The sequence below is a fragment of the Cervus canadensis genome, chromosome 21, assembly GCF_019320065.1.
Source record: "Cervus canadensis isolate Bull #8, Minnesota chromosome 21, ASM1932006v1, whole genome shotgun sequence".
NCBI lineage: Eukaryota > Metazoa > Chordata > Mammalia > Artiodactyla > Cervidae > Cervus > Cervus canadensis.
Genome location: NC_057406.1, coordinates 45253454 through 45281086, shown reverse-complemented (window position 1 = coordinate 45281086; position 27633 = coordinate 45253454). Strand labels below are relative to the sequence as shown.

Genomic DNA, 27633 nt, shown 5'->3' with positions numbered 1-27633 from the left:
ATTTGTTAGCAGTTCCTGAGCCAAATGCATTGCTGATGTTGTGAGTCGTCTCTGATGCTTTATGACCCATTTTAAACTTGAATAAGAAAATCAACTCAAATTTGCTTTTTGTCTAACATCATTTCCATGTAAAGTGTAAAAGTGTTAGTCACTCAGTCAAGTCCAATTCTTTGCAACCCCATGGACTGTAGCCCACCAGGCTCCTCAGTCCATGGAATTCTCCAGGCAAGAATACTGAAGTGAGTAGCCATTCCCTTCTCCAGGAGACCCTCTCAACCCAGGGATTACCCAGGTCTCCTGCATTGCAGGCAGATTCTTTACCACCTGAGCCCCCAAAAAAGTCCAACATCATTTCCATAGTCTAAAATAAATATAAAATAAACAGCAGGGACGTCCCCAGTGGTCTAGTGGCTAAGACACCATGCTCCCAATGCAGGGGGCAGGGTTTTAATCCCTGGTCCGGGAACTAGATCTCACATGCTGCAACGAAGACCCAGCAAAGTCAAATAAATAAATAAATAAAAATAAATAATGGTTTTTAAAAAACAGCAAGTAATAAGTATTAGCAAAAAAAAAAAAGTGGTAAATGTGCATTAAAATGATCTATAACATAAGCTCCAAAACTTTGGCGACCTGCTGACGCTGGTAAAGACTGAAGGCGGTAGGAGAAGAGGACAACAGAGGATGAGATGGCTGGATGGCATCACAGACTCAGTGGACATGAGTTTGAGCAAGCTCCAGGAGATTGTGAAGGACAGTGAAGACTGGCGTGCCACAGTCCATGGGGTTGCAAAGAGTCGGACACAACTGAACGACTGGACACAGCAACAGTAACATAGCCACATTTATTTAGGAATATATTCAATGGCAAATGGCAAATTTCAAGTGTAAAACCACAATTACTTTTGCACCAATCTAATAGTAAGTAGGGGCCAGGCTGAATATCCCACAATGCTCAAGACAGCTCCCCACAACCAAGACTTATCCAGCCCCAAATGCCAAGGCTTAGAAACCCTGCTCTAGACACTGAAGTAATTTTAAAGCAAATTAATCATGTTGCTTTAAAAATATACAAATTTAGTTGCATTCTGAAGAGAATAACATGGCATGCATGCTAAAATAAAGATGTGAAATCGTCAACATGCTACCCCTCAACATTCATCACCCGGAAGTACTATAAAGAACACCCACATCTCATCAAGTTTTTTCTGCACATGGGAAGAAAGAGAGAAAATTTTACCTTGTTAGACAGCAAATGTGTAATCTCTAGACCTTTTAACATTCATCAGAGGTCTATGCAAATCACAAATATGGCTACTAGTGAAATGATTATTTGTTACTAAATTAAGAAATGAGCATGTTATACTTACTTCTTACTTGAAGTGTCATAGAGAATGATTCTTTTATCCAAGCCCACAGTTACAAATAGCAGTTCATTGACAGGAGAAAAACAGATGCCTGAAGCCGGAGCTTTATGTGTACTGTCAAAGTTATGGTATGGACTCTGACTATGCACATCCCAGAGAGTTACTATTCCATTATCTGAAACACTGCCCAGGAGTGATTTCTTAAATAAGGAGTACTTCAAGTGCCGAACAGACTAGGAAAATAAAAATAAATTTTATGTAATTGTAAGCATACATAAGAACATTTTATATAAGGTATAAATAATGGGCAAATACCAACCATATTATTCACAAGGAATTCAGAACTTCTCTGGTTTATGGCATAACAGGTTTCATAATCAGGACAACCATAATATCATTTAGTGGGCTATAAGATCCTAATTCTAGTAACTGAACAATACTCATGATTTTATTATGTCAGAGTAGAGTTACCTCACTCACCTCTTTTACAGAAGAAAAATACAATATATTGAGGTAAACTATATTAATTCATCAGGATTAGAACATTCCACCTAAATAAAAGACCCAGTCACAGACAGATCATGAATAAGTACAAGGGAACACAGGTAAAGAATAAGTAATAATAGTCTGTATTTGTTTCCAATAAATATTTTTGATATTTGAATATATTTCTTTGAATCCAATGTGCTGGCAGTTCAACAGTGGAAGCACAATAAAAAATAAACTAAATATGAAAGGGGTATTGGCAACACGCTAGACTGGGGATGGCCTACCATTCTTTCAAAAGCATTGGCCTGAGGGCAACGCTAGCCTTTCTCTAAAACACTCCTCTCTGGAGGTAGTGGAGATTTTTTTCCAGTTTCTGCTGGACAGGAATAAACAAAGATCTAATTTGAGTAAGCAGGTCTTCTGAGACTGAAAGTGGATGAATTTTATCTACTTTTACTAAAATGTTACTTTCTAACTTGGCTGATACTATCATTTATTGTGTTGAGAATTAAATATTTCACAATCACCTGATTTTTTACATTTAAGCAAAATAAAAGTATAGACATCAATATTAAGCAGAAGCCACAAGACTGGGAAACTAGCCACAAGACACTTTTATTTATAGTCTCAAGGAAAGCAATGAATCATTGAATGAATCATAGTTGGCAGTTATCAGCTACACATACAGGTCCCAGATAAAACTGCCACAGAACAAAAGTCAAACCTGAAGGCTTTTTGTTTGTTCTATCTAATCTAACACACTTCAAAAAAGACTTAAAATTTGAAATTTAGATTCCACTAGCTTTTACATATTAAAAACTCATATTCTACTTCTAAGATGTTTCAAAATAGTAAGTATTAGCCCTCAACAACAACAAAAAATATGTAAGAATAACATAGTCTGTCTAAGGAAACGGAGTATTTGCAACCTGACACCTAAGGTAAGATAATCACTATGCTGTTGTTTAATCGCTAAGTTGTATCTGACTGCAACCACATGGACTGTAGCCCACCAGGCTCCTCTGTCCATGGAATTTCTCAGGCAAGAATACTGGAGTGGGTTGCCATTTCCTTCTCCAGGCGATCTTCCTGGATCAGGGATCAAGCCCTGTCTCCTGCATTAGCAGCAGGATTCTGTCCCGCTGAGCCACAGGGAAGCCTTTTATACACACACAGAGTCTCATAAATATTAATATACACGGTATCCCTTCAACTCCATTCCTCCCTCCTCTTCACTCGCTTGTCTTCTTGCAAGCACCAATCATCTGTCACCTATTTCCATTCTCAGTGGTTTGCTATCTACCCTTCATACCACTGCAGCAATAACTTCTTCAAAGCCAGAAATCTGAACCTAATTCTGTCTTGCCCAAAGTCCTTGTAACTGGAGGACTCTGAGAAGATAGAGGTTACGACCATGGCACAGTTTTTCAATCTCCCTAAATCCCTCCATTTGTGTGTGGATGTGTGCACAAGCAGGCCTAAGACTGCTTATCCTTACAAAGTCCTGCTTTCAAGATTGGCCCTTGGCTGGAGTCTTCAAACTTGGATTTTTGGGGGGTTCCCACCACCCTAACTGAAGACAGTGGCTCACTGACTGATAAAGAGTGGCTCACTGTGCCCCAACTGTTTGTGCAAAAGATATGGTTGATGACTGAACCATGGATGAACACCTGCTTTCCTTATTAGAAATTGGAATTTCAGTACATGCTAGGCAGAGGATGTCAAGATAACCAGCCTCCAACAAAGTCCCTGGCCAATCAGTCTCTAACAAGCTTCCCCGGTAAACCATGTTCCATATATGCTGTCACAATTTGATCCTGGAAAAATTAAACACATCTACTCCACTGAGAGAAGACTCGTGGAAGCTCACGCCTGGTTTCCCTGGGCCTTCACCCTGTGCACCTTTTTCCCTTTGCTGATGTGCTTTGCATCCTTCCACTGTAATAAATCATGGCCATGAACACCACCTCTCTGCACTGAGTCCTGTGAGTCCTCCCAGTGCAGCATCAAACCTGGTCTTGGGAATCCCAGCACAGAGCGTGAGTATAATGTGTGAGTGTGTATGTGTTACAGATAGCAAACCAGATAGCAAAACTAAAACCCCATGAACAACATTTACAGTAAAACTAGACCATTTCAGGTGTCTCCATGAGCCCCAAAATACACTAGTAGATCGAACATTTAACAGCCATAGTCCTTCATAGTATTAACATCTGTGCAGGAGGAAGCAGCGGGAAATCACAGGGACTGAGAAAGATTTGAGAACAGGAAGAGCCCCACATAGCCAAAATGTATCCACGGGAAAGTGTGGTGGCCAATCTGACAATATCAGCTAAACCAGGAATATCCATAGAATCAGCATTAGTAGTTCTATCCCAGAAGTTTGCAGAAAGGTCTGAAGGACTAGAACACCCCCAAAACTGTCCAGCCAAGGCATCTCCTTCCCAGGTCAGGGCTCCATACTGAGGAGACACTACTAGCAGTGGAAACAAACCTGAACAGGTTGGAGTCAAGATAGTTGAAGGAGAGTGAAGATTCACATACAAGTCCGGGAGCAGAACAAAACCAAGCTAACTCAGAAGAGTTACCCTCTAAACTCCATCTCTGCTGTAGTGTTGAGGGAAACTGACTTCACAGATGAACTGCAGACAAAGTTATTATGAGAACAAGGAGAACAAGAAAGAAGACATTCTCAACAGATGCTCAAAAAGACAGTAAAATGATATAAGACATTAAAAAAAACAATGTAAGTCAGAATTAGAAAACTCAAAAATGAGGTGTCACAACTTGGAAAAAAATTAGAAATTTTAATCCTTTTAAAGATGAAGGCTAAAAAAAGGAAAGAAGGCTACACTACATAGCCTTCATTAAATGTATAAGGAATATAGAATGAATAAATATAACAAATATTTATATAACAAATATAACTTAAATATAGGTCAAAAGGAAAGAATTTTTAAAAATTAAAAACAAGGGAAAAAGTTAAAAATGATATGAAAGTAGTAAATCACTGAAGAAGATACAACAAAGAAAAAACAAAGATAAAGAAAATATCAAATACTAAAAACTATAATTCAAGAAAACTCCCTGAAAGAAAAAAAGATTTGAAATTACATATTAACTGATCATACCATGTACCTAAAAATAGCAATACAGAATAACCAAAACCAGGACACAATCTAGAAGAATTACTGGATTTTAAAGGAAAAAAAAAATCTCTGCACATATAGGAAAAAGAACAAGTAACTTATAAGGAAAAAAATACTTAAATTATGATCAGACATTTGAGACCAAAAATGATAAGAGTAACACATTTTAACTCCTCAAGGAAAGAAAATGTGAGCCTGCTACAGAGTTACACTGAAAGAGAATTTTTAATCTCAAAGAAAAAGTCAAAAGCAGAAAACATATACTTACAGAAATAGTATTAACATATGTTATTCATTGTGATTATAAAAATTTGGAAAATACCTAAAGTATAGGATTATCTAAATAAACTGGCATCTGAACAATGGAATATTATACAGCCACTAAAAACTGTAACTGTGAAGACTAGCAATGAGAAACCTAGGACGGAACACTAGGAAGAAAAAGCGGAAGACTGAAACAATGGAGCAGTTATACATTTATGGAAGGAAGACAGAGCCACACAGATAAACTGCAGGAAAACATTCTTCAAATCACTTCCTGTTAAAGAAAATTTAGAAGAGAAAAATCAAAGGACAAAATAATACTTTAAGAAGCAATATATAAAGATACAGAAGTTTGTTTTACACCAACATGTCAATCACAAAACTGCTCAAAAACATAACATGAAGGCTAGAAAAGTGGACAAATACTAAGGAAATATATTGAGTTAATCAAGGACATTTTATACCATAAGACACAACTGTACACCAATGCCCCCATATAACATACAGGAAACCACTACTCTAGATACAAAGCTTTGTAGTAAGTCAAAGTTCTTGAGTGCCAAAGCTCAGATACAAACAAAACCAGTCAACCAAGTCAACCAAATTGGAATTAAACTCTTTCTTGATAAAATAATTATTTTTAAAATGTAAATAATAATTATTTACCAGATCTCTATACTCAAAATGCTTATGAATATTTACAGAATCTGTATCTAAAATGTCAAAAATTTCACTGAAGAAAATGGACTTATTTAACATACACTGAAAATGTTGTATTTAAAAATCTCACAGATACTACATTTAAAGATCACTTTTAAATCTAAGGAATCAATAAAATATCCACATTTTAACTGCTTTCAAAAAGGCTACAGTCTGAGAAAGGCGACACCGGCTAACCTGCTGGTGAGCCTAAGCTGCTGAACTTGCCAAATAGTGACTTGCAATTATAATCCAAGGAGTGTGTCAGCCCTGGCAGCTCTGCAGAAGCAGTAAGGCTTTTTGCCCCTGCAGATAGACACTGCGATCCACAGAAAACTAATAGCTTCAATTCAGCTCAGACACTTCAAAGTAAGAGTCTAAATATATTCAGGCAATCTCATTTCTAATATGAAATTCAGTATAAAGATTCAGTGAGACTCTGTGGTTTTGTCACTTTTGCTAAGAAAGCAATCCGATGATTTTTAAAGATTTCAAATTCTTGATTGCTCACAGAAACAAAATTAGAAATTTTTAATTTAATCATTAGATGTGCCCTACCTACTATTTTTCTCATTAACCCAAACCCTATAGTAAAACTGATCAGCATAGGAAATTGACTGGATGACAGTATACTGGAATTGGATTATGTCAATTTTTAGAGTTGAAATTTTTATGAACATTGTTTGAATGTCTAAAATGAGTATTTAATATACTTGAAATCTTAAATGAATTTTGAGGAATCAATTTTTAAAACTCCACAGATTTCAATTATGCTGCCTGCAAAATGGAAATGTAAATATGCAGAATCATAACTTCGACTTTCTTCACTAAGAAAACAGACTGCATACTTACATACATAGAGACTGACTGGTATTTACAGAAAGTCCAGGCAGTCTGCTTTAATGGTGTAAAGAAAAATGAAATAATATAGTACATGAAAAATATATAAACATTTGTTCCAGGAAAAGAGAAAAAAATCAACATGCTCCAGTTTCATTTCTTCACCGTCTTAACACTCTCCTTAACTCTATATTGCTCTAAAACACAAATTATGATTCCTGAGGTCAAGTTATAACTGGTCAATCTGGAGGGAATGCATTAAACCTAAAGACGCAAAGCAGTTTGCAGAAGTTAATCACAAAAGCTATTTTAATAAATTAATATGATTATTTATCAAAAGCTCCCTGACCTCCTATCACATACTATGAACTATATTAGCATCTCATTTAGCCCTAAAAACAACAAAACAAAAACCTTATTGAGAGTATATTTTCATTCTCACCTGACAGTTAAGGAAAAGGAGGCTTGAGAGCTAAGTCACGCGCCCAGGCTCACACAGCTGCCTCCAAATAAACGTGGTTATGACGTAACAGTACACCCAAAAAACTCACAGAGAGGCCAACTGCCCGAGCGGGAAGCAGCGGGGACATGAAAGTCTAGGCTGCAGTTCATCTGACCTTGCACAAGAGATAAGCTTTCAGCATTACTGTCTTCCTAAACTAGGAGATAAATTCAGGTCTGCCATGCAAAGTAATCAATGAAAATCCTTCGAAAATCAACAATACAGCAACCTGCCACCTAGCATTTTAAAATATATTTCTTTTACGTGAAGAAGAGATAATAAAATTTGGGACTCCTGCACAAAGTGACAAGAGAACCTCGCAAAGTTTCCTGAAGCTTTGGATCCTCAAATACTTACACATTTAGCTGCCCCTGAACCACAGAGAGACCCAAAAGGAAACAATGCTGCCACTCTTCAAGAGTTGACCTTCAAGTCAGTCAATTAAGGATTTTGTGGTCTCTAAGTCCTGGAATCTCAGTTTTCTCATTTTTAAAATGAGAATAACCTATACCTCAGAAGTGAGCAGCAAAGAATAAGTGAGAAAATATATATAAAGTGACAATTACTGTACTTGAAACACAGTAAATGGTGGTAAGAATTCTATAAAGGTGATAACCTCTACCTGGAATGTTCTCCAAACCCTCTCATCACCTACACTCACCCCAGTGGCAGTTGAATGGTCTTTGCAATAAATAATGCTGGCATAATCATATACCTGTATGGAAAGATGAATCCCATCTCATACCACATACAAAAACTACTTTGAAATGGAGCACAATAGACATACATTTAAGAACTTCTGTTCATTTTTTAAAGGCATTAAGAGAGTGAAAAGGAAAGCCACAGGCTAAAAAAGAAGACATATGATGCAACATGTATAGCCAAAGGATGACTCCATCTGGAAAACAGAATAAACTATAAATCAATCAGAAAAACACAACCCCAAACAAAAGGGAACAGACCTGAATAGTCACAACAGAAAGTATACAAGTGTGCCCAACTCATTCAACAGAGAAATGCAAATTAAAATCATCATGAGATACAATTACACAACCATCAAAGTGGCTGAAGTGAATAAGCAAGACAATGAGCAAAAACGTGGAACAGCTGGATCTCACATACATTGCTTACAGACATAATCAATGGCACAAGCACTTTAAAAACTTTTTGACAATTTTTAATGAAGTAAAACTTAATGCCTACCCTAAGACCCAGCGATTTCACCCCTGAGTATTTACTCAAGAGGAATGAAAACATGTATCCACAAAAAGACTCATATGAGAATATTCATAGTAGCTTTCTCACAATAGACACAAATGAGAAACAGCTCATACGTCCATCAATAGTAGAATGGATAAATGGTGGTATATCCTTATGATGGAACACTTCACAGGAATTAAAGCAGTATAAACTACTATTCCATGCAACAAACATAATGAAGACCAGAAGAAACCAGACACATACAATTCTTCTAAGAAATATGAGGTAGTGACTGGAAAGGGTGAAGAGGGAGACCTACGGTATGCCAGGAATGTTCTGTATCTTGATTTTGGTAGTATGTAGTTACACAGGTGTATGTATGCATGTATAAAAATTCATCAAGCTGTATATTTAAGATATATGTACTTTATTGTATGTATCTTGTATATATCTCAATTTTTAAAACTTTAATATTTTACAGAGAATAAGCCCAAGAGCAATAACCAAAACTCTCCAGTAAAATACAGTAAAAACTTAGAGAAAATACATGGCAGTATCTAACTTAATATTTAAGTTACTGAAAAGTCAACCCAGAATTTATAAATCTAAACTTATCATGCTTCTAATATATCATGCTTCTTCCAAAGAAGAGGAAGAGAAAAAGAGAAAGAGGGAAAAGAAGGAAGAGGAGGAGAAGGGAAGTTGGGGGAGGGAGAAGGGAAGGAGGAGGGGAAGGAAAAGAAGAAAGATGAAGGAGAGGAGGAAGGAGATGAAACAAGTAGAAGAGAAGAGGACTACTCTGTTTCTTCAAAAAGCAAGTCATCTATTTGAACACTAGATTTTTTTCCCCAATAGTTCCACTATATGTGCTTAGGTTTTATGTCTCAGTTATAATAAAAATAACCAAAAAATTACAAAAACAAAATATTACTTCCTATCTTTATGGCCATATTAATCATTCTCTGTGGTAAATCACTTATCTTCATCCATAAAATGCAGAAAATGAGGTTACCTCTAAAGGCTTTTCTCAGTTCAAGGATTCTATGGTTCTGACATTCAACTAATCAAAATATTCTGACTAGTTTTCCCTGTCTTCCAAAATAAAAGCCAAGCCTTCGGTCTGGCGTTCAAAGTCCCATATCAACATTAGCTCCTACTTAAAACCCATATACTTTCCTTTCTCTTTATTTTTGTTTGTATGATTTCCTCCAAATAAAATGCTCCTCTCCCAAAGCTCTTTATTAGTGTCTTAAAATCTTTATCTTTAAATGTGCTCATCCATTCACATATTTATTGGAGATCTTTTCCGTGTAAGGCACAAAGTTAGACAACAGCTGAGGACAAGGAAACAAGAGATAGTTCCAACTACTATGCAAAGAGCTAAACCTAGCACAAGGCAGAATCAAATTAAACAGCAGTAAACAAAACAAACCCTTAGACCCAGCTGCAACTGTCCCTTCTTCAATTTCCTCTCTGTTATTCCCAATCAGATAGTTTTTTCTCTGTTCTGAATGACCATAAGATTGTTTCTCAACAATCTCTCACTTTCTCATAAACCTAATCATATCTCTATTACCTCAATATACATGAAATCTGAGAAAAGACTTTTTTCTGTATATGTTTAATACTTGTTAAATTTTCCTTGAACACTAAACATAAACTGTTCAAAGAATGATTTTAAGGCTTTTCAAAACTGGAGCACTCCCATATTTTACCTAAAAATATGGCCAAAGTGATTACAATAAAAAGTAAGAGTAAAAGAACTTGCACCTTATGGGAAATTCCTGTGGATAATTTCATGGAAAGTTAGTCAAGAACTAGATTTCTTGAGAAACTAAATTTATTCTTTTAGGAATTTTACAGACTAATTTTTTATAAAGAAAAATTCAGTAACTAATTTTGCTTTATAAAAGCATTTATATAGTACTTCCTTTATAAAACATAAAGTATTTCCTTAAATACTCCTGTATTAACCCGAAATACATAAATATGCCTTGATACTTTAACTATCACATACTTGAAACAAACAAAAAAGAAAACTGTATTTGCCCTGTGCCTAAAAACAAATACTCCATGTCCATCAGAGTATTTATGAACATATATATCTGTCTTGTAGCTGGCACAGTTTAAGTTATGTGATACTTCTGTAATTGTAGTGTCATAGATTAATATCCATGTTTTAGGCTTAATCTATTAGTAATTATTTGTGTTTTTTATCTGCAGTTAAGTTCTAGGAGCATGTGACCATTCAAAGCATAACTAAACTCATATAAGCTCCATCATCTAATATATACTAGTTTTAAAATACTACCATTAAAAAATAGCTACCTGTAAGTTTTTCAAGCACGCTAAGTGCAAATTTTAAATACTTAATTTTAAAAACTTAAATTTATTGCCTTATGTAAGGTAATTAAAAATCTCTTATCAACTTTGTTTTGAATAAACCCATACTGTACCTGGTTACTACCATGACCAAATGGAGTACTAGATAAATTAGTGGTTACACTGTGCAAAATAATTTCACCACTGAGAGATCCAGAAGCAACGTAGCAGTCATTCCAATTATATGTTACACAAGTTACTTCATCTTTATGATCCTGAAAGAAAGGACAGTAAATAGAGTGCCACACAACCTTCAAACAGCATATTTTTCATATTTTTTTGTAAACATTGTATATTTGTCAATCTAATATTTGCTTTACATTTTCCTCAAAATAATCTTAAAAAAAAAAAGTACTCAAATGAGTAGTAAACTATCTGATCAGCACCAAGTCTTTTCAGGGAACAGAGATTTATTTTTCATAACCATACAATGATCAGGCACTATGAAACAAGAAACAAAAAGGAAAGGTAATTTTCTAAATGGCATTATGCCTACATTAGAGAATTCACTTCCACCGACAAGTATCATTTATTGCAAGTTGACTCTTACGAGAGTCCCTGCCCTTGAGAATATTACTGTTCAATTGGGAAGACAGGACGTTTAAGTGAACATGCAAATGGCAGAATGAATTCTAAATGAGTGGCAGGGGCAAAGTGTCAGAGGAATGCCAAAGAGGCATCACTATGACCTGAGTTGACGAAGCTTTACAGAAGACAGGAAGCCTCAGTTCAACCTTAAAGAAAGTGATTAAGAGGTAAGTTAGGGGAAGGAGAATGAAACCTAACACTGTAAAATAGAAGAGAGCAAAAAAAAAAAAAGCCCCAAAGCTGAATTGAGAAAGCATGTTTCAGATTTGATAGACGCTGCTTCCCATCTATTGAGTACCAACTTAGGCTGGAGTTTTAATTATTATTAATCTTTAGAACAAGCATGGGAGGCAAAGTCATTTTTTCTATTTTACAGATGAGTTAACTAAGGTTAACAAACTGCAAGCTCACAGAACTGCCAGTGGCAAAGCTAGGATTCAAGCTTATTTTCCTCCCATTATACCAGCACTGTCTCCCTGATCCATAGGGGAATCCATATTGAGGAAATAAAACCGTTTAGTTTAGAACAAACTGAGTTCACAAGGATTATGTTTTCCAAGACTAAATTAAAGATATCTAGCCTAAGAGCACAGTGGTCAGCATAGTTTTTAACAACTTGATGTCACATCTTAATAACAGAAACAAACACATCTTTGTATCTAATTAATGTAATAACAATAATTGTAACTATAATATTCCACTTATTTTACAACTTTCTCAAATGGTCCCTGAAGCATGCTAGGAGATGCCTTTACATTTTAGGAAATTCTTTCTCTTTGTAGGTATGTGTGTGTGTATATAAAATATGTTTTAAATTTCGCATATTAAAAGTTTTTTAAAAGACAAAAATTGAAAGCAATTTTAAAGATGAACTTCCAAATACTAAAACAACAGAAGTCCAAAAAAGCAATCACAACCAGAGGCTTTCACAATGATTATTTTCATTTTCTGAAACTGCAAAAGCTATTTAAAGAAACACTAATTATAAATAGGGAACACATGTAAATCCATGGCTGATTCCTGTCAATGTATGGCAAAAACCACTACAATATTGTAAAGTAATTAGCCTCCAACGAATAAAAATAAATGAAAAAAATAAATAAATAGTAAACTATTTTAGAAACATTTTATTACCAACAGGAAAATACACACAAAAATAACACAAATAGCAGCAGAGAACTAAGAAGCCATATCGCCAAACTGATTACCAGATTGAATACTATCATCCCAAAATTACTCTCATTTTTTCAAAAAGCCTTAAAAAGATCTTTAATGACAATAAACTATATTTTTTTTAAAATGAAGGAAGTGGTCCACTCAAGAGCATAAGAAAGTGAAAAAATAAGGAAAAAGTTTTAACCCCAGCAACACAATAACATAGTAACATACATGGAAGGAAAAATAAACTCAAAAAAGTAAGCTTTTGGCTATACATCTTTATATTCCCTAACATATCTCACTTCATTCTGAAGCTGCTTATTTTTATCATATAAGCTCAAAATTAAATTTTGGTAATGACTAATAAACACATTTCTGTAAAGATTTTTTTTAAAAGTTGCTTACCTTAAGAGATCGATGAACTCTTTTTGATTTTAAATCCCAAATATTAACAGTCTTATTTAGGCCTCCGCTTACCAAATACATAGATGTTGAATTTAAACTGACACATGTCTGCTTTTGCTATTTAAAAAAAAAAAAAGTCATGTTAAGTTAATAGAGACCAGAGCTGACTTTCAGTTCTTAGCTAACACTTGGTAAGCACATGAAAAACATTTGAATGAAATGCTATACACATGCCAATTCTTATACTAAAGATTCAGCTCTCATCATCTTTCACAAGGATTCAATAGTCTGCAAAGTGTTCAAAATGGCTTTAAGGAAGTCAACCAGATTCATGTTCTTTCCACATAAAGGTGGTGACAGAGGAAGCTTAGGAAACCAGCAAGTCTCGGAGCCCCTTGAGGGCTTACTCGCCCTGCATATTTCCCTTTAACAAAACCTGCTCTTATACCCCACAGAATATCTCAAATTAAAATCAACCCACAGCTCAGAAAACTCTAACGGTAGAGGAGACTTTGAAGAATACCTAGCTTAAATCCTTCAATTTACAGAGGGGGAAGTTTTATAAAGAGGACAAGATACTAGTCCCAAGTCACAGTGCATCTCCCCCAAATGGACCAAGTCTCAAACATCCTTGTCATCAGAAACTAACTCTACACTCTTCCCCCCTACTGAAAGGTCCCATTCATCCAGCTACTCAAGACAGAAGTTCAGAAGGAACCTTGATTCCTCGTTCTCCCTCCACTCAAGTCTATCAGCAAGTTCTCTAAACTCCAACCCTAAAATATACCCCACAGGGACCCCTCTCTATCTACTGTCACTGCAAGCACCCTGATCCAAAACTTGTCAAAGCACAACAGCAGCCTCCTAACTGGTGGTCTGCCTTCCACTCTTGCTTCCCTGCATTTCATGTTCCATAGAGTGTGACCTTCATGAAATGTAAATCAGACCATGTGTGTCTCATCTTAAAACCCTCAGTGGCTTCCAATCACACCTAAATTCCAAACTCGTCACTAACCTGGCTTTCATTGCCCTACTCATCTAGTCCTTTCCTAACTGCTCTCTCACCAGTTTCCTCCCCACCCACTGATTCTCTAGGCACAAGGACCATCTTCCACTCCTTAAATGTAATAACACTATATTTGCCTCCAGACTTCTACATAGCTATTCTCGCCTGGAAAGTTAATTCCCCTGAACCTTGGCTTGAATGACTTCACCTGATCAGTAGACATCAACTTAAATACCACAACTTCAGAAGACTTCCCTTCCCCACCTAGTGTAACCTGCTAACTCAATAACGTATTTCAGCTCTCTGCATAACAACTTAGCACTATCACTGGATACTGTTTACTCATTTACTGTCTGTCTCGCATCAGAATGTCAGTTTCCTTAGAGCAAAGACCATATCCATGTTCAATAAATATTTATAGAACAAATGGCTAAAAATACAGTGGTAACCAAGTTTTCTCACAATGAGTATGTATGCATGTCATCTATCTGGTGGTATCATCAGTAACTATGCTACAGTGCTGCATTGTTGTTTTTTTTCCTATTAACTTTCAGATACACTACACAGTTACATTAAGTATCCCCACTCCAGCTGAACACCATAAGGGGGGGAATAGAAATTAATTCCAAAGGGTACATTTTGAGACTTAAGGCAAATTACATAGCTCTAGGCAAGTAATCTCATCTTTCCGAGCCTACGTTCTACCTTTGAGAAATGAAAGATGAGGACCAGATCTATTGTTCTTGATAGTCCACGCATTTCAAAAACATCCTCTGCTCAAGAGAGCACCAGATTCTTAAAAGGGTGCAGATGCCCCACCCTCCTCTCTCCCCCAAGGTTTCTTCCAGCTTTGAAATTCTAACCGAGTCAAAATTATTAATACACAAAAATATCAGGGGCACAGTACATCAATATTTCAGTATGGTCACTATAACTCTCTCGCAGACATCATTCAAGGAACTGACTTTGGTCTAAATAGACGAATAAAATTTAGAATCTGGTTATTACTGCAGATCAGGAGTTTACCTTTAAATAAAACAGATAAGAATGGCATCCATCAAAGATCAATATATTAAAATTCCAATCATCGAAAATAACTGAAATTATTCGTAAGGGTTCAGAACAAAACCTATATTTTTAGCTGCTTACCCTAATTAGAGAGGATTTTTTTATGTTATTATTAATGTAGCTAATGAACTTAAATAATTAATGGAAATTGGTTATTACAGGAATCCTGTATCCTAACACAAAAGCAATGGGTAGAATTTTTAAAACTGAAGATAACATCAGGTCAAATTTCTAGGTTATCATATCCATTATCATACTGTCAAGACCAATCTGTCTACTTTAGAGAGGTAAAATACAAAATCAAAGAAAATTAATATGGACTTTAAATAAAGTTCCACCTTAAATACTGGCAGAAGTGAAAATCAAAACTGTTTTTGTTTTTTGGCTTTTTATTTGTTTTGGCTGTGTCGGGTCTTAGTTGCAGCATGCAGGGTCTTTTGTTGAGGCATGTGAGACCTAGTTCCTGGACCAGGGATCGAACCTGCATCCCTTGCACTGGAAGGAGGATTCTTAACCACTGTACCACCAGGGCAGTCCCGAAATCAAAACTGTTTTTATGTTGATATTTAATTCAACAAATGTTCGCTGATCAACTTGGACATGATCTGAAGATCCAAAAATGACTAAGATGTTCTGCCTGCTCTTCAAGAGTACAGTTTACCTGTACTCCCCAGTGGCACTCTGGGAATGCAGACTCAATCCTTGGTCCGGGAACTAGATCCCACATGCCTCAACTCCACTTACTGAGGCTGAAAGGCAACTGCCATTCCTACCCTTAACACACATTCTATCTGTCCCCGTCTCCATCACCTGTGGGCTGGAACTGATGCTGAGGTCAATCCTACCAGACACCTCTAGGAAAGGACTGCTAGAAATTCTAAGTCATTTTTATTAATATGTTAGATGAACTTATATTGTGTGGTCCTGCTGTGTTCTACTCCAAAGCAACTGGAGTAGAGCAATTACTAATTGGGTCACCCTATCTACTCCAGTGTATAAAATTATGACAATTCATTATGGTTTAGAGTCCACTATAAAACTTTGAAATTTAAAAAAAGAACCACCACCTATATATTCCTTTTTATTTAGATCTTATTTAAAATGGAAACAAATTTCAAGAAGTGTATGATTGGAAATGAAAAAGCCAGTATTATCCTGAATCGGAGGGATTAACTTATGAAACAAAAGGGTAAGAATATATAGTGAGAAATTCATTTAAATGCTCTGGGACCAAAGTTCATTTTGACAAAGCCCATTCTGTTACAGAAGGGCTTGGAGAGGCTCAGGCAGTACCCATTGGACCGAAGCTAAAGCAGAAGGTCACCATCAGATAAGGGTCTTTAGCTGATGGTGCTGAGCCCATTGTTAGTAAGGGAAGGGCTACATCATTAGGACTCCTGTGGTCAGATCAACCTAGGAACCTTGGTGGAACATAGTCCTAAAAAGTCACAGCAATAACAGGAAACCTCCAACAGAGGGAAAATGGAGATGCTACCTAGCTGACAAAATCTAAGTCTTTGATTGCTCCCCTAGGATCCAATATTATTTTACCTAAAGATATATCAGTAAGCACACTTATCTCACCTTCAAGTGTTAATTGTATTATTTTAAGCTCAGGTTAAGAATAATGCTTTTAAATTCCTTTATATTTAGTTGTTAGCATCATAATAAATAAACAATTACCACGCAAGCAGGACTAAGATTTTTAAAAGTTAAAAAAAAAAAATCACTTACCCCTTCACCAAGCTCTAAAATCGGGACAGGTTTACATTTGCAACTTGAGACAACTATTTTGTCACCACTGGAAGATGCTGTCACTAGAAAGTTATCTAAATCAAGAGTTATGGAGCATCAAACAATCCAAGAGCAGCTCTAGCACTCGGCTGTCATTATAAAGAAATGTGACGATAAAAGCAAGCACACTAAAAAGATGACAAACAATGAATATAGCTGATACATTAGCTTTCAAAACTGGCTCAGATTACTAATTACTAAGACTAATTCTCTTTACTACTTCAGGGAAGAACTATCCTTTTTGACTTTGCTATCACTCGAAAGCTACTTAACCCGTGTGAAATACTACCCCACTTTCAAAGAGTAGGCCAGAAGGTCTAATTTTATCCTTCAAGAATGAGAGCATGATAAAAGCAACATCAAGCAAATACCAATCAGCCTTTTCTTCTATAAACATGGTTTAAGATAATTATTTAGTAATGCAGTGCTTGATAAAAATTTAAGCTAGGAAGCAAATATCCACATTAGTCTCCTATTTTTCCACTAAAAAATAAAGCTTGATATTTTCTGGAATGGAATGGACTGGAATGTTTTTGATAGAGCATTTCAATTTTAAATATATTAAGAATATTATAATGTAGCAAATGTAAGTAAGTGTGATTACACAGCAACTATGAGTTTTATTTTAACTTTATTTCAGCTCAATTAAATTTAAATTATTTAAAATACAATTTTAAATTATTAAAATAATATTTAAAATTTGATTTAATAATTTAAAATTAAATTTACCTTATTTCACATAAATAAGTGAAATAATCAGTAAACACAAAATAATGTATTTTTTTTTTAATATAAGTATTTTAAAACTTACATGACTAACCACAATAATACAACCAAGAACAAGAGCCTGATTTTGAGAGTCAAAACAAAATATCAGAAGTTTAAATATACACTTAACAAGCAAAGTCCAAACTGCATTACTTTAAGTGATTTGTAGAACATTCAGCTATTTTGTGAACAGACCATGGACTGTAATTTTATCATGATATATGATTCAAACAAAATCACTTCCACCTATCTAGATTTTACAGCACTGAGAAAAATAAATCATTTTCCCTCTCCTTGGCTTCTTCCTATGTTTACTGTCACTCTTCTCTATAGAGCACATTAAAGAAAGGACTGAAGGAAGATACTACAAAAGCGAACTCAAGTTACTCCATTTATTTCTCACATAGTTTTAGAAGTCTTAAGAAAGTGAGGAGTACTACCTGGAGGGCCAAAAAAATAATTAACTGATTAAAGAAAAAAAAGAAAACTGATCTTCATGGCACCTCACCATTAACTCTGTCTTTGGAATCCACACTAAGCGTTCCCCAAATATCTGAGTCCAGGAATCCCTTGGTCTTCAGTAACTAACCTCTATGGAAGGCATCAAAGCCTCAATAGGAATAAAACTATACAAAGGTTTCCAGTGCACATGTACTTATACAAGAAAACTACAGAAATAAAACCAGTTTCCAAAACCCAGAGGACACCATCACATAGTCATAGTCACATCAGTTTTGTTGCTAGACCTTTAAGTGGTTTATCAGTAAATGCCAACTCCTAATAAAACTCCTTGGAATAAAAAATAATCACTAAGAATTGGTACTTTTATGCAGTAAGTAACAGGGAAAATTAGCTCTAAACATAATAAAAATCTAATAATAGAAGCAATATCACATATTTGTCACTCTCTTTAAACATTGCCCCCCACTCAAATCTGCAGAGGCCTTCAAAAATGCATTCCCCTCACATGAGTTTGATCAATAGGGAGCCAAAGTAACTTACTTTGCTACTTTAATACAAAATCAAGGAATGATGAAGAGGAAAGTTTAATTCAATAAGAAAACTTGTCATTTTTGTTATATATTTACAAGAATAATTAGACTGGGCATGAAAACTTTCTAATGTTTTTGTTCATGAATCATTCATATTTTAAAGCTTTGATATTCTTACTTTCATCAGGAAGCAGAATATTACTACTTTGATACTGATAAGATCAGACACATGTTCAAGCTTTATCTGTTGTTTAAGAAATGGTGTATCAGTTCCACAAAAGAATGATTATCTCTACCACACCAAGAATACAGAACATTTTCATACAAAAGGTGGTAACAGCACGTTGTTTCCAGCAATGGTTCCCAACTGAGGATGATTCTGGCCCCTCACAGAATTGACATGTGGCAATTCTGAAGATGCTTCACAGCTTTCACCACGGGGGCTACTGGTATCTCACTGGTAGAGGTCAGGAAGGCTTTTAACCATCCTACAATGCACAGGGCAGCCTCCATGACAAAACAGTATCTGGCCCAAAATGTTAGTAGTGAGATAGTGAGAAATCCCTATTTATGATGTTCATTTTATCCACCAGGAACTTCCCTGGTAATCCAGTGGCTAAGGGTCTGCCTGGCAATGGAAGGGACATGGGTTTGATTCCTGGTCAGGGGACTAAGATCCTACATGCCACTGGGGAGCGCCACAAATAAAGAGCCTGCACACCACAATAAAAGATCACACATGACTCAACTAAGACTCAAAGAAGCCAAATAAATAAATTTGGGCTTCCCAAGTGGCGCTAGTGGTTAAAGAAACTGCCTGCCAATGCCGGAGACCTAAGAGATGCAGGTTCAATCCCGTGGTTGGGAAGGTTCCCTGGAGGAGGGCATAGCAACCCACACCAGTATTCTTGCCTGAAGAATCCCATGGACAGAGCAGCCTGGTGGGCTACAGTCCGTAGGGTCGCAAAGAGTGGACAAAATTGAAGGAACCTAGTACACAGAAATTTACTAAGAAAGGAAGGGTGGGAATCAGAAACATAAAAACCTTAGGAAAATTCAATCAAGGTAATTTATCTGTCTTCTTGGGAAACAAGACTATTTTCAACACAGATACAATGGAAGAGAAATACAGAAAATACATCAGTAACATGGAAATGTTCTACAATTTTTATCTCCTCCCTCAAGTTTTGCTTTTGTCTTCAAGTTCTGTCTTTAATTTCCCAACGAGATCCACAAATACGCAAATGTAGATGCAAAACATCATTCCAGAACTTTTAGGATTATTTCCACCATTACCTACCTTATTCCATTTAATTCAATAACGAACGGTTGATAACAAAACTCTATAGTCAGCATCTAGTAGCTAACATATATTTTTAATAGCAGTGCTTTACAATGTAGTGGGTTGCAAATAAATTTTTTAAATGAAATCAATGGAGAATATCAGTTTTCAATCATATGATGTGTCATTGCTTAGTCGCTAAGTCATGTCTGAATCTTTGTAACCCCATGGACTATAGCCTGCCTGGCTCCTCTGTCCATGGGATTTCCCAAGCAAGAATACTGGAGTGGGTTGCCATTTCCTTCTCCAATGGATCTTCCTGATCCAGGCATTGAACCCACATTTCCTGCTTGGCAGGTGGATTCTTTAATACTGAGCCACCTGGACAGCCCCTATCATATGACATACTGTTTATTAAATTCCTATTTCACTTTATCTTTCACAGCTATGCCAAATATATTTCTCATTATGGATCACACACAGAAGTTTCATCGCTGCTGGATGTTTAACATGGTGGCTATTTTATTTTTAAAAGGATACTGTTGCTGCTCCAGCACACTGAGCTAATAACATGAGGCGCAGCGTGCGGGCTGAACTTATCCACCAGCGTCAACGAGGAAGCGTCCCATATCTTAACATCGTCTCCCGATGAGGCAAATCTGAGGTTCTCCTGCATGACTGCACCTACAAATTGTTTAAAACAACATGCTTTAAAAACAATTAAGAATAGGTTTAAAACAAACAAACAAAAAGAGTTAAAATGAGGCATCTTATCCAAAACAAGTGGCTCCACACATTCACTTGTGTCCCAGAGACTGCGCTCACCACAAAGCTGAGTTACTGATCTTCCTGAAAGGTAAACCAGATCAAAATCTTAGTTGACCTTCCCAGTGGCTTTCCACGGCAATTAAAATGAAGTGCAGCCTCCTTAGTGCGGAGTGTTTCATAAACTGATGTAACCTTCCTTTCTTCCCTGGGGCCGCCAAACACACTGGCCTTCTTTCTCACCCCCAAGTGTTTGTTACCTAGTCTGCCAGGAACGACCTTTCCCAGTTTCCCATGGTCATCTCCTTCACATCATCCCAGTCTCAGCTCCTGTTTCTTCCTCAGAAAGGCCTTCGCTGACCACCACGGCTAAAGCAACTCCTTACCCATTGTTCTATATCCCATTCTCCTGTTCCATTTTTTCATGGCCCTTCCTGCTATCTGCAATTCTTATTCTCATAACATGTGGCCCTTGACTTGAGCAAAACAAAGATCTCAAGGACAGGAATTTTTGTCTTGTCTTGTTAATTACTGGTCTTCAAACATTCCTGGCACACAGCTGGTATTCAACAAATAACTGTTGGATAGGTAACTTCCTCATCTTAAAAAAAAAAAAAATGATAAACTGTAGCACTCCTGCAGGTTAGAATCCCACCACTGCAGGTCTTCCAAGTAACTCTAAAATTAGCAAATACAACCTGAGAAAATGTCACCAAGTCCCTATACCTACACCTGATCCACAATGCCTTCTCTTGTATTATCTATTCACAGTACACAGTTCGAATGCATAATTCCTACAAAGTGATTTCACAAACCAAGGCAGTCTAGAAGACAAAACACACATAGTAATGCATGATGGGTAAGGGAAAAAATGGTCAAAACAGCCTGGGAGATAGGGGAAGGGGAGGGAAGGGTGTAAAAATATACCTTCACATCTTCCTGGTGCAGACAGTGTCAAGAGTGTGGCAGAGCATAAATGATGTCACAGACAGGTTCCTCAGTCATTAACAAAACATCACATTTGTGAGTATATTTCAGAGGACAACTTAAAGACATAATAAAATACAGGGCCCTTTCAACTCTCAAGAGGCAAAATTTTTAATGTGTTTATGAGGCTGAAATTTCGTTAACTAGAAAAGTCACTTATGTGATTCACTCTGCTTCATTCAGCAGATAAACACAGTTCTATTAAGAGCCCTTAGTCACCTGTTGAAATGTAGACACAGTGTTTGGATTTGGTGCCTTAACCTGTTATAACTTATGCCCTTTGGATTCCTACTCAACAACAATGAAACGCTGGAAAAGCATCTGTAAACCCAGGAAACACTGAAAGATGTCTTTACTGTAATCTTAGATCACACCTGTTGATTGGTGTAATGTAGCGGAAAGATCACTTTGGTCCCGGCTCAGATGACCTGCCCCAGAGTTAGGTGACGGTCAGTTTGCTCCTCTCAAAGTAGAGCGGGGTAAGGCCCATCACCCAGTGTTCTAAGGACTGAGCACACTAGCCTCAGAAAGAGGCTCCCATCAAAGTGAGCTGTCAGGACACACGGCCGTAACACCATCAGCCTCGCGGCTACAAGAAGCAACTCACTACACTCAGCTTAAGCCAAAGCTCTCCAACTTTCTTTCACCCATAATGCATTTTACTCGCAGGAGTCTTGCTCAACTGGAGTTACTTTGTTAAATGCATTTGAGCGCCTGCTAAACGAGTCAAATTTGAGAGGTTTACAAAAAGGTAACGGGACTGCGGGCAAGCGGCAAACTTTCCGGAGTCAGTGCAGACCCCCGGAGCCGCCGCCGACCTGCCCCAGTCGACCCGGGCCACCCCTCAGGCCTGACCGGAGGCCGCCGCAGGCGGAGGTGCGCGACCCCGGCCCGCGGCTCGCGGGCACTTCCGCGCCAACCCGGCCGCCGCGCCCCTGCCCGACCCGCTGGGTCGCGGGGAGCCCAGGGACCTCCGACCCGCCCCCTGAGGTGATCGGAGGGCGGGTGGGGAACGAGGAGAGGGCAAGTAAGCGGCGGGCGGCGGGCCCTACCCGGTACCTCCGGAACCTCACCTCTCAGCCGCCGTACACCGGGGGCCTCAGCGCGGCCCGCTCCGGCGCTGGGCTTCCGGCTCCCGCCTGAACTGTTAAACTTCGGCGGCCGGAAGTCCCGCCTCTGAGCGGCGTCACCAGGAGAGGCGCTTCCCCAAGGAGGGGCTCACGTTGACAGCGCTGGGCCGGGGACAGTGCTGGGCCGGGGTTCGGGTCCTGATCCCAGCGCCTGGGAGGGGAGGGCGGGAACTGAGGGCCTGGGCGGCTCCTCTCTGCGCCAGGGAGGGCTGGTGCCGCTGGCTGCTTCCCTTTTGTCATTCATTTGTTGGCTGACTGCCTCTGGCATGCCAGGCACTCGTCTAGACTGGGTGTACAGTGCTGAGTTTAGCCTGGGAATACAGGGGTTCAGTCAGCGCTTGTGGTCTCTAGCCCGGTGGAGCTACAGCCCAGTATAAGGGGCAAACGATCATAAATAATTACTTAAATGAAAAGCGGAAACTCTTGAGAGTTGCCTCAGAGAAAATGTACAAAATGTATGAAAGGGAAATGAACATGGATGTGGGTTTGGGAAAGGCTTCCCGGAAGAGGAAACCATGGAGAGCCGAGAATAGGAGATGCAATTTACAAACCAGGAGACACGATGAGAAAAGCTAAGAAATAATGGAAAGCACAAGTGTCATGAGTTATCAGACTTCAAATCCTGTGATTTTTTTTTTCAAAATCATGCTGTGAGGTCAGGAACATTCCCATCTAGTTTGGAATTTTTTGGAAGGAGATGCTTCTCAGAGTGGAAAAAGGAGTAGGTGAATTGAGCTTTCATATGCTCCTTATACCAGGGCCCTTTTATTTTTTAAAGCTCTACTGAAAATTTTTGCTGAGAGTCCTTATAAAATAAAATATAGGGCATTTCTTCTACAAACAGTGTTATTATTCTTTCAGCACAAGTACATACTTGGATTGTGTTTTTGAACTAGGTACATAAGTCCTGGTTATTTGCACCAATATTGCAAATAACTGGAAAACTAATAAGTGTGGAGAAAACACTTTTTCAGAGCAGAAATTGAAGTCCTAAAAAAGTTGTAAAGATTGATAGGGCGCCTCAAAACGAGAAAGATAGGGAGCAGCAACTGCCTTAATTGTAGTGTAGAGTTCTTGAGGTTATTAAATCAATTTTGAAAGGGATGGGAGCCAAAAAGTTGGAGATAAAATAGGGTAAGAGTAGGGACAGGAAGGATAAAATAGAAGAACAGAAGAAAGAAAAGACAGCTAAATCTCTGATAATGAAGACAGGAAAGTGAAGATTAGAATATATGAAACAATATATGATACATTAATATATAACATTGATACAATGACATATATAATGATATTTATAGAGCACACACTTTGCTAAGTTCTATATGTCTATATGCATAAAGTATATATATATGTGTGTGTTATATATAGTATAGTGTGTATAAAGTATATATATGTGTTATAAAGTATATAGTATAGTGTGTATAAAGTATATATATGTGTTATAAAGTATATAGTATAGTGTGTATAAAGTATATATATGTGTTATAAAGTATATAGTATAGTGTGTATAAAGTCTATATATATGTATGTGTGTGTGTTATTATAGATTTAAGGCAGGAGGTGAAGGGGATGACAGAGGATGAGGTGGTTGGATGGCATCACCAACTCGATGGGCATAAGTTTGAGCAAGCTCCAGGAGTTGGTGATGGACAGGGAAGCCTGGCGTGCTGCAGTCCATGCCATCACAAAGAGTTGGCCACGGCTGAGCAACTGAACTACTGAAACTCTTACCATGATGCTCTTTATAGTATACAAATCCGATCATACAACTACTCTCCTTAAAACCTAGGCCCTTTAGAATAAAGTCTAAACTCCTTTGCGGGTGATGCTAGTGGTAAAGTGTCCACCTGCCAGTGCAGGCGATGAAAGTGACTCGGGTTTGATCCCTGGGTCAGGAAGATCCCCTCGAGGAGGAAATGGGAACCCACTCCAGTATTCTTGCCTGGAAAATGCCTTGGACAGAGAAGTCTGGTGGGCTTCAGTCCATGAGGTCGCAAAGAGTCGGACATGACCGAGCAACTTAGCACCAGGCCCTTCACTGCCTCATGCTGTTGTTTGCAGCTCCTCTCCACTATCTGTTCAGCCTCACTGATCACACATGCTATGCGTCACTTGTCCAGCCTTTGCCCTTGAAGAGGGCGTGTTAAAACACGTCCCTCTGCCTCTCTCCAATTTGATCAAGTGGCAAAGACTGAGAAACTGTCCCCCCTGCTGGCTTCTGCCATGGCATACTGGGCCTACCCTCATGGACTATAAATCATGTTTTCGTATACTCATTGACCCCCTGGACTAGACTTAAAGCTCACAGTGCCTGCATAGGAAAAATATGTCTTTGTGTTCCCAGTTCCTAGCATGATGCCTGACACAAAGGAGTTGTTTAATAAATGTTTGATGAATGAATGCATAAATCTGTTTTCCAGAACCCTGTTTTTAAAATTTACCAGTAAAGTGGAAAATGGACTGCTGGTAGGGAGTCTGAGAACATGCCGACTAGTTAAGAGCTAATTGACATATTCCAGACAAGATGAAGAGGACCTGGACTCAGGCAGAAGCAATGGGAATGAAAATAAGGAGTCAGAATCAAGAGACTTTTGTCCCAAAAAACAAAAGATATTTTATGAGCAAATGCAATTGATTGAGCGCTGTGTACTTTCTGAAGGATGGCTCCAGTGTTTTAAATTTAGACAAAAGACTGGAAAGTCAGCCATACCCTGTGAGAAGCAATCAATCAACAAACTTCATGAAAGTGAGAAGAGGTGACTGAAGTCGACAAAGAGGTTAGCAAGGCACACAGAGTCTCTGATACAGAAATAAAAGAGAGTGTTTAAACTGCCGAAGAATCAAGAGACTGACAAGGAGAGTGAGCATGTTAGTGCAAGAGGATGTAATAACTGGAAAAGTTTGCTTCAGCCCTTATGTAGTAATAAAATTTGCAGACAGCTTACAATACCACACTAACTGTGAAGATATACATTATACAAGCTGCCTTCCATTTTGATGAGGGGGTATAAAAAGTAAGCAAACATATTTCTGGGATTTATTGGGGCGAAATAACTAACTTCCAGGGCATGTCACAGGATCAGGGCAGCCTCAGCCCAGTTAACACTTGACATCTCCAGAGCCGTAGCATGAAGTTAGCACCTACGACATCCCTAAACAAAAAGGTGCTGTTACAGTATCTGTGCTACTAGTCCAAGTGTGGAGAAGGGAGATCAATGGATATTTCTCAGGCACCTACTGTGTGCAGGACACCATGGCTTATCAGCTCTATTTTTAAAAAAATTAACCTAAGTTGTTAAGCTGTCATAACTGACTTTGGGAAATTCTTCTTGAGCTTTTTGTGAAAAAAATGAAAATGTGTAATTGTATTTTTTTCTGAATAGGTGATTAATACGTATTGTAAAGACATTGGCTAATGAGTGCAAAGAGGTAGAGTTAAAAATACATCTTCCTCTACCCCTGATACTGAGTCACAATTACCTTCCTTTAGGACAATTGTTGTTCGGTTGCTTTAAAAAAAACCATAGCCTTGACTACTGACAAAAATCATATGGATCTTTGTCAGCAAAGTCATACCTTTGCTTTTTAATATGCTGTCTAGCTTTATCATAGCTTTTCTTCCAAGGAGTAAGCGTCTTCTAATTTCTTGGCTGCAGTTACCATCTGCAGCAATTTTGGAGCCCAAGAAAATAAAATCAGTCCCTGTTTCCACTTTTTCCCCATCTTTTTGCCATGAAGTGATGGGACCTGATGCCATGATCTTAGTTTTTGAATGCTGAGTTTTAAGCCAGCTTTTTCACTTCCCTCTTTTACCGTCAAAAGGCTCTTTAGTTCCTCTTCACTCTCTGCCATTAGAGTGGTATCATCTGCATATCTGAGGTTGTTGATTTTCTCCTGGAAATCTTGATTCCAGTTTGTGATTCATCCAGCCTAGTATTTTGTATGATATACTCTGCATATAAGTTAAATAAGCAGGGTGACAATATACAGTCTTGACATACTCCTTTTCCAATTTTGAACCAGTCCGTTGTTCCATGTCCAGTTCTAATTGTTGTTACTTGGCCTGCTATATGCAGGCCTCTCAGGTTTCTTTAGGACAATAACTAGAAATAATTTCTTGTGTACCCTTCTAGGAATATTCTATGCATATGTCCAATTTTATATAATTTCTTCTAAATTTCTTCAATGTACACTGAACACAAACATTAACTTACTATATCCTAAAGGAAGCTAAAGTTTTGTGCTTTATTTTTTAACTTTATATTGGAGAGTTACCCATCTTAGTACTTATTAGTCTCATTCCTTTTCCTGGTCACATGATATTCCACTCTGTGAATGTATCATATTTTATTTAGTGAAGCCTCTGTTAGTGAACAGAGAAGGCAATGGCAACCCACTCCCGTATTCTTGCCTGGAGAATCCCAGGGATGGGGGAGCCTGGTGGGCTGCCGTCTATGGGGCCGCACAGAGTCGGACACGACTGAAGCGACTTAGCAGCAGCAGCAGCAGCTGTTAGTGAATACTAAAGATGTTTCCAGATATTCTTTATGCATACACAGTTTCTCATACATGCAAGTAGAACCATATATGTTATCACTATTCATAAGTGAGCAACATACAAAATGTCAAATGTTCTAGTAGTTAAAGCAGACATTTAAAATTGCTCTTATTAATATATTATATTTAAGGCGCTGTTGTCTTTTCAGCATATGGTTGTTGTTTTTCAGTCTCTCAGTCATGTCCAGCTCTTTGCAATCCCATGGACTGCAGCATGCCAGACTCCTCTGTCCTCCACTAT

The 27633-nt window shown here is 37.8% G+C and overlaps 1 protein-coding gene across 2 annotated transcripts in view; it reads right to left on the bottom strand.

Annotated features, from left to right (window-relative positions):
* The window catches only part of NEDD1 (NEDD1 gamma-tubulin ring complex targeting factor), a 43866-nt gene extending 20939 nt beyond the window's left edge, over window positions 1-22927 (bottom strand). Inside the window, exons 1-6 of one of the 2 annotated variants that reach the window (XM_043440549.1) lie at window positions 22779-22927; window positions 20494-20637; window positions 16852-16946; window positions 13044-13160; window positions 10967-11107; window positions 1371-1600 (exon numbers count right to left, since the gene is read on the bottom strand). In XM_043440549.1, the coding sequence (XP_043296484.1) occupies window positions 1371-1600; window positions 10967-11107; window positions 13044-13160; window positions 16852-16946; window positions 20494-20629 (719 nt within the window). In that variant the 5' untranslated portion in view covers window positions 20630-20637; window positions 22779-22927. Of the gene's footprint in view, window positions 1-1370; window positions 1601-10966; window positions 11108-13043; window positions 13161-16851; window positions 16947-20493; window positions 20638-21645; window positions 21860-22778 lie in introns of those variants that run through there. The other variant, XM_043440550.1, reaches the window with a different exon arrangement.
* Window positions 22928-27633: the final 4706 nt, after the last annotated feature.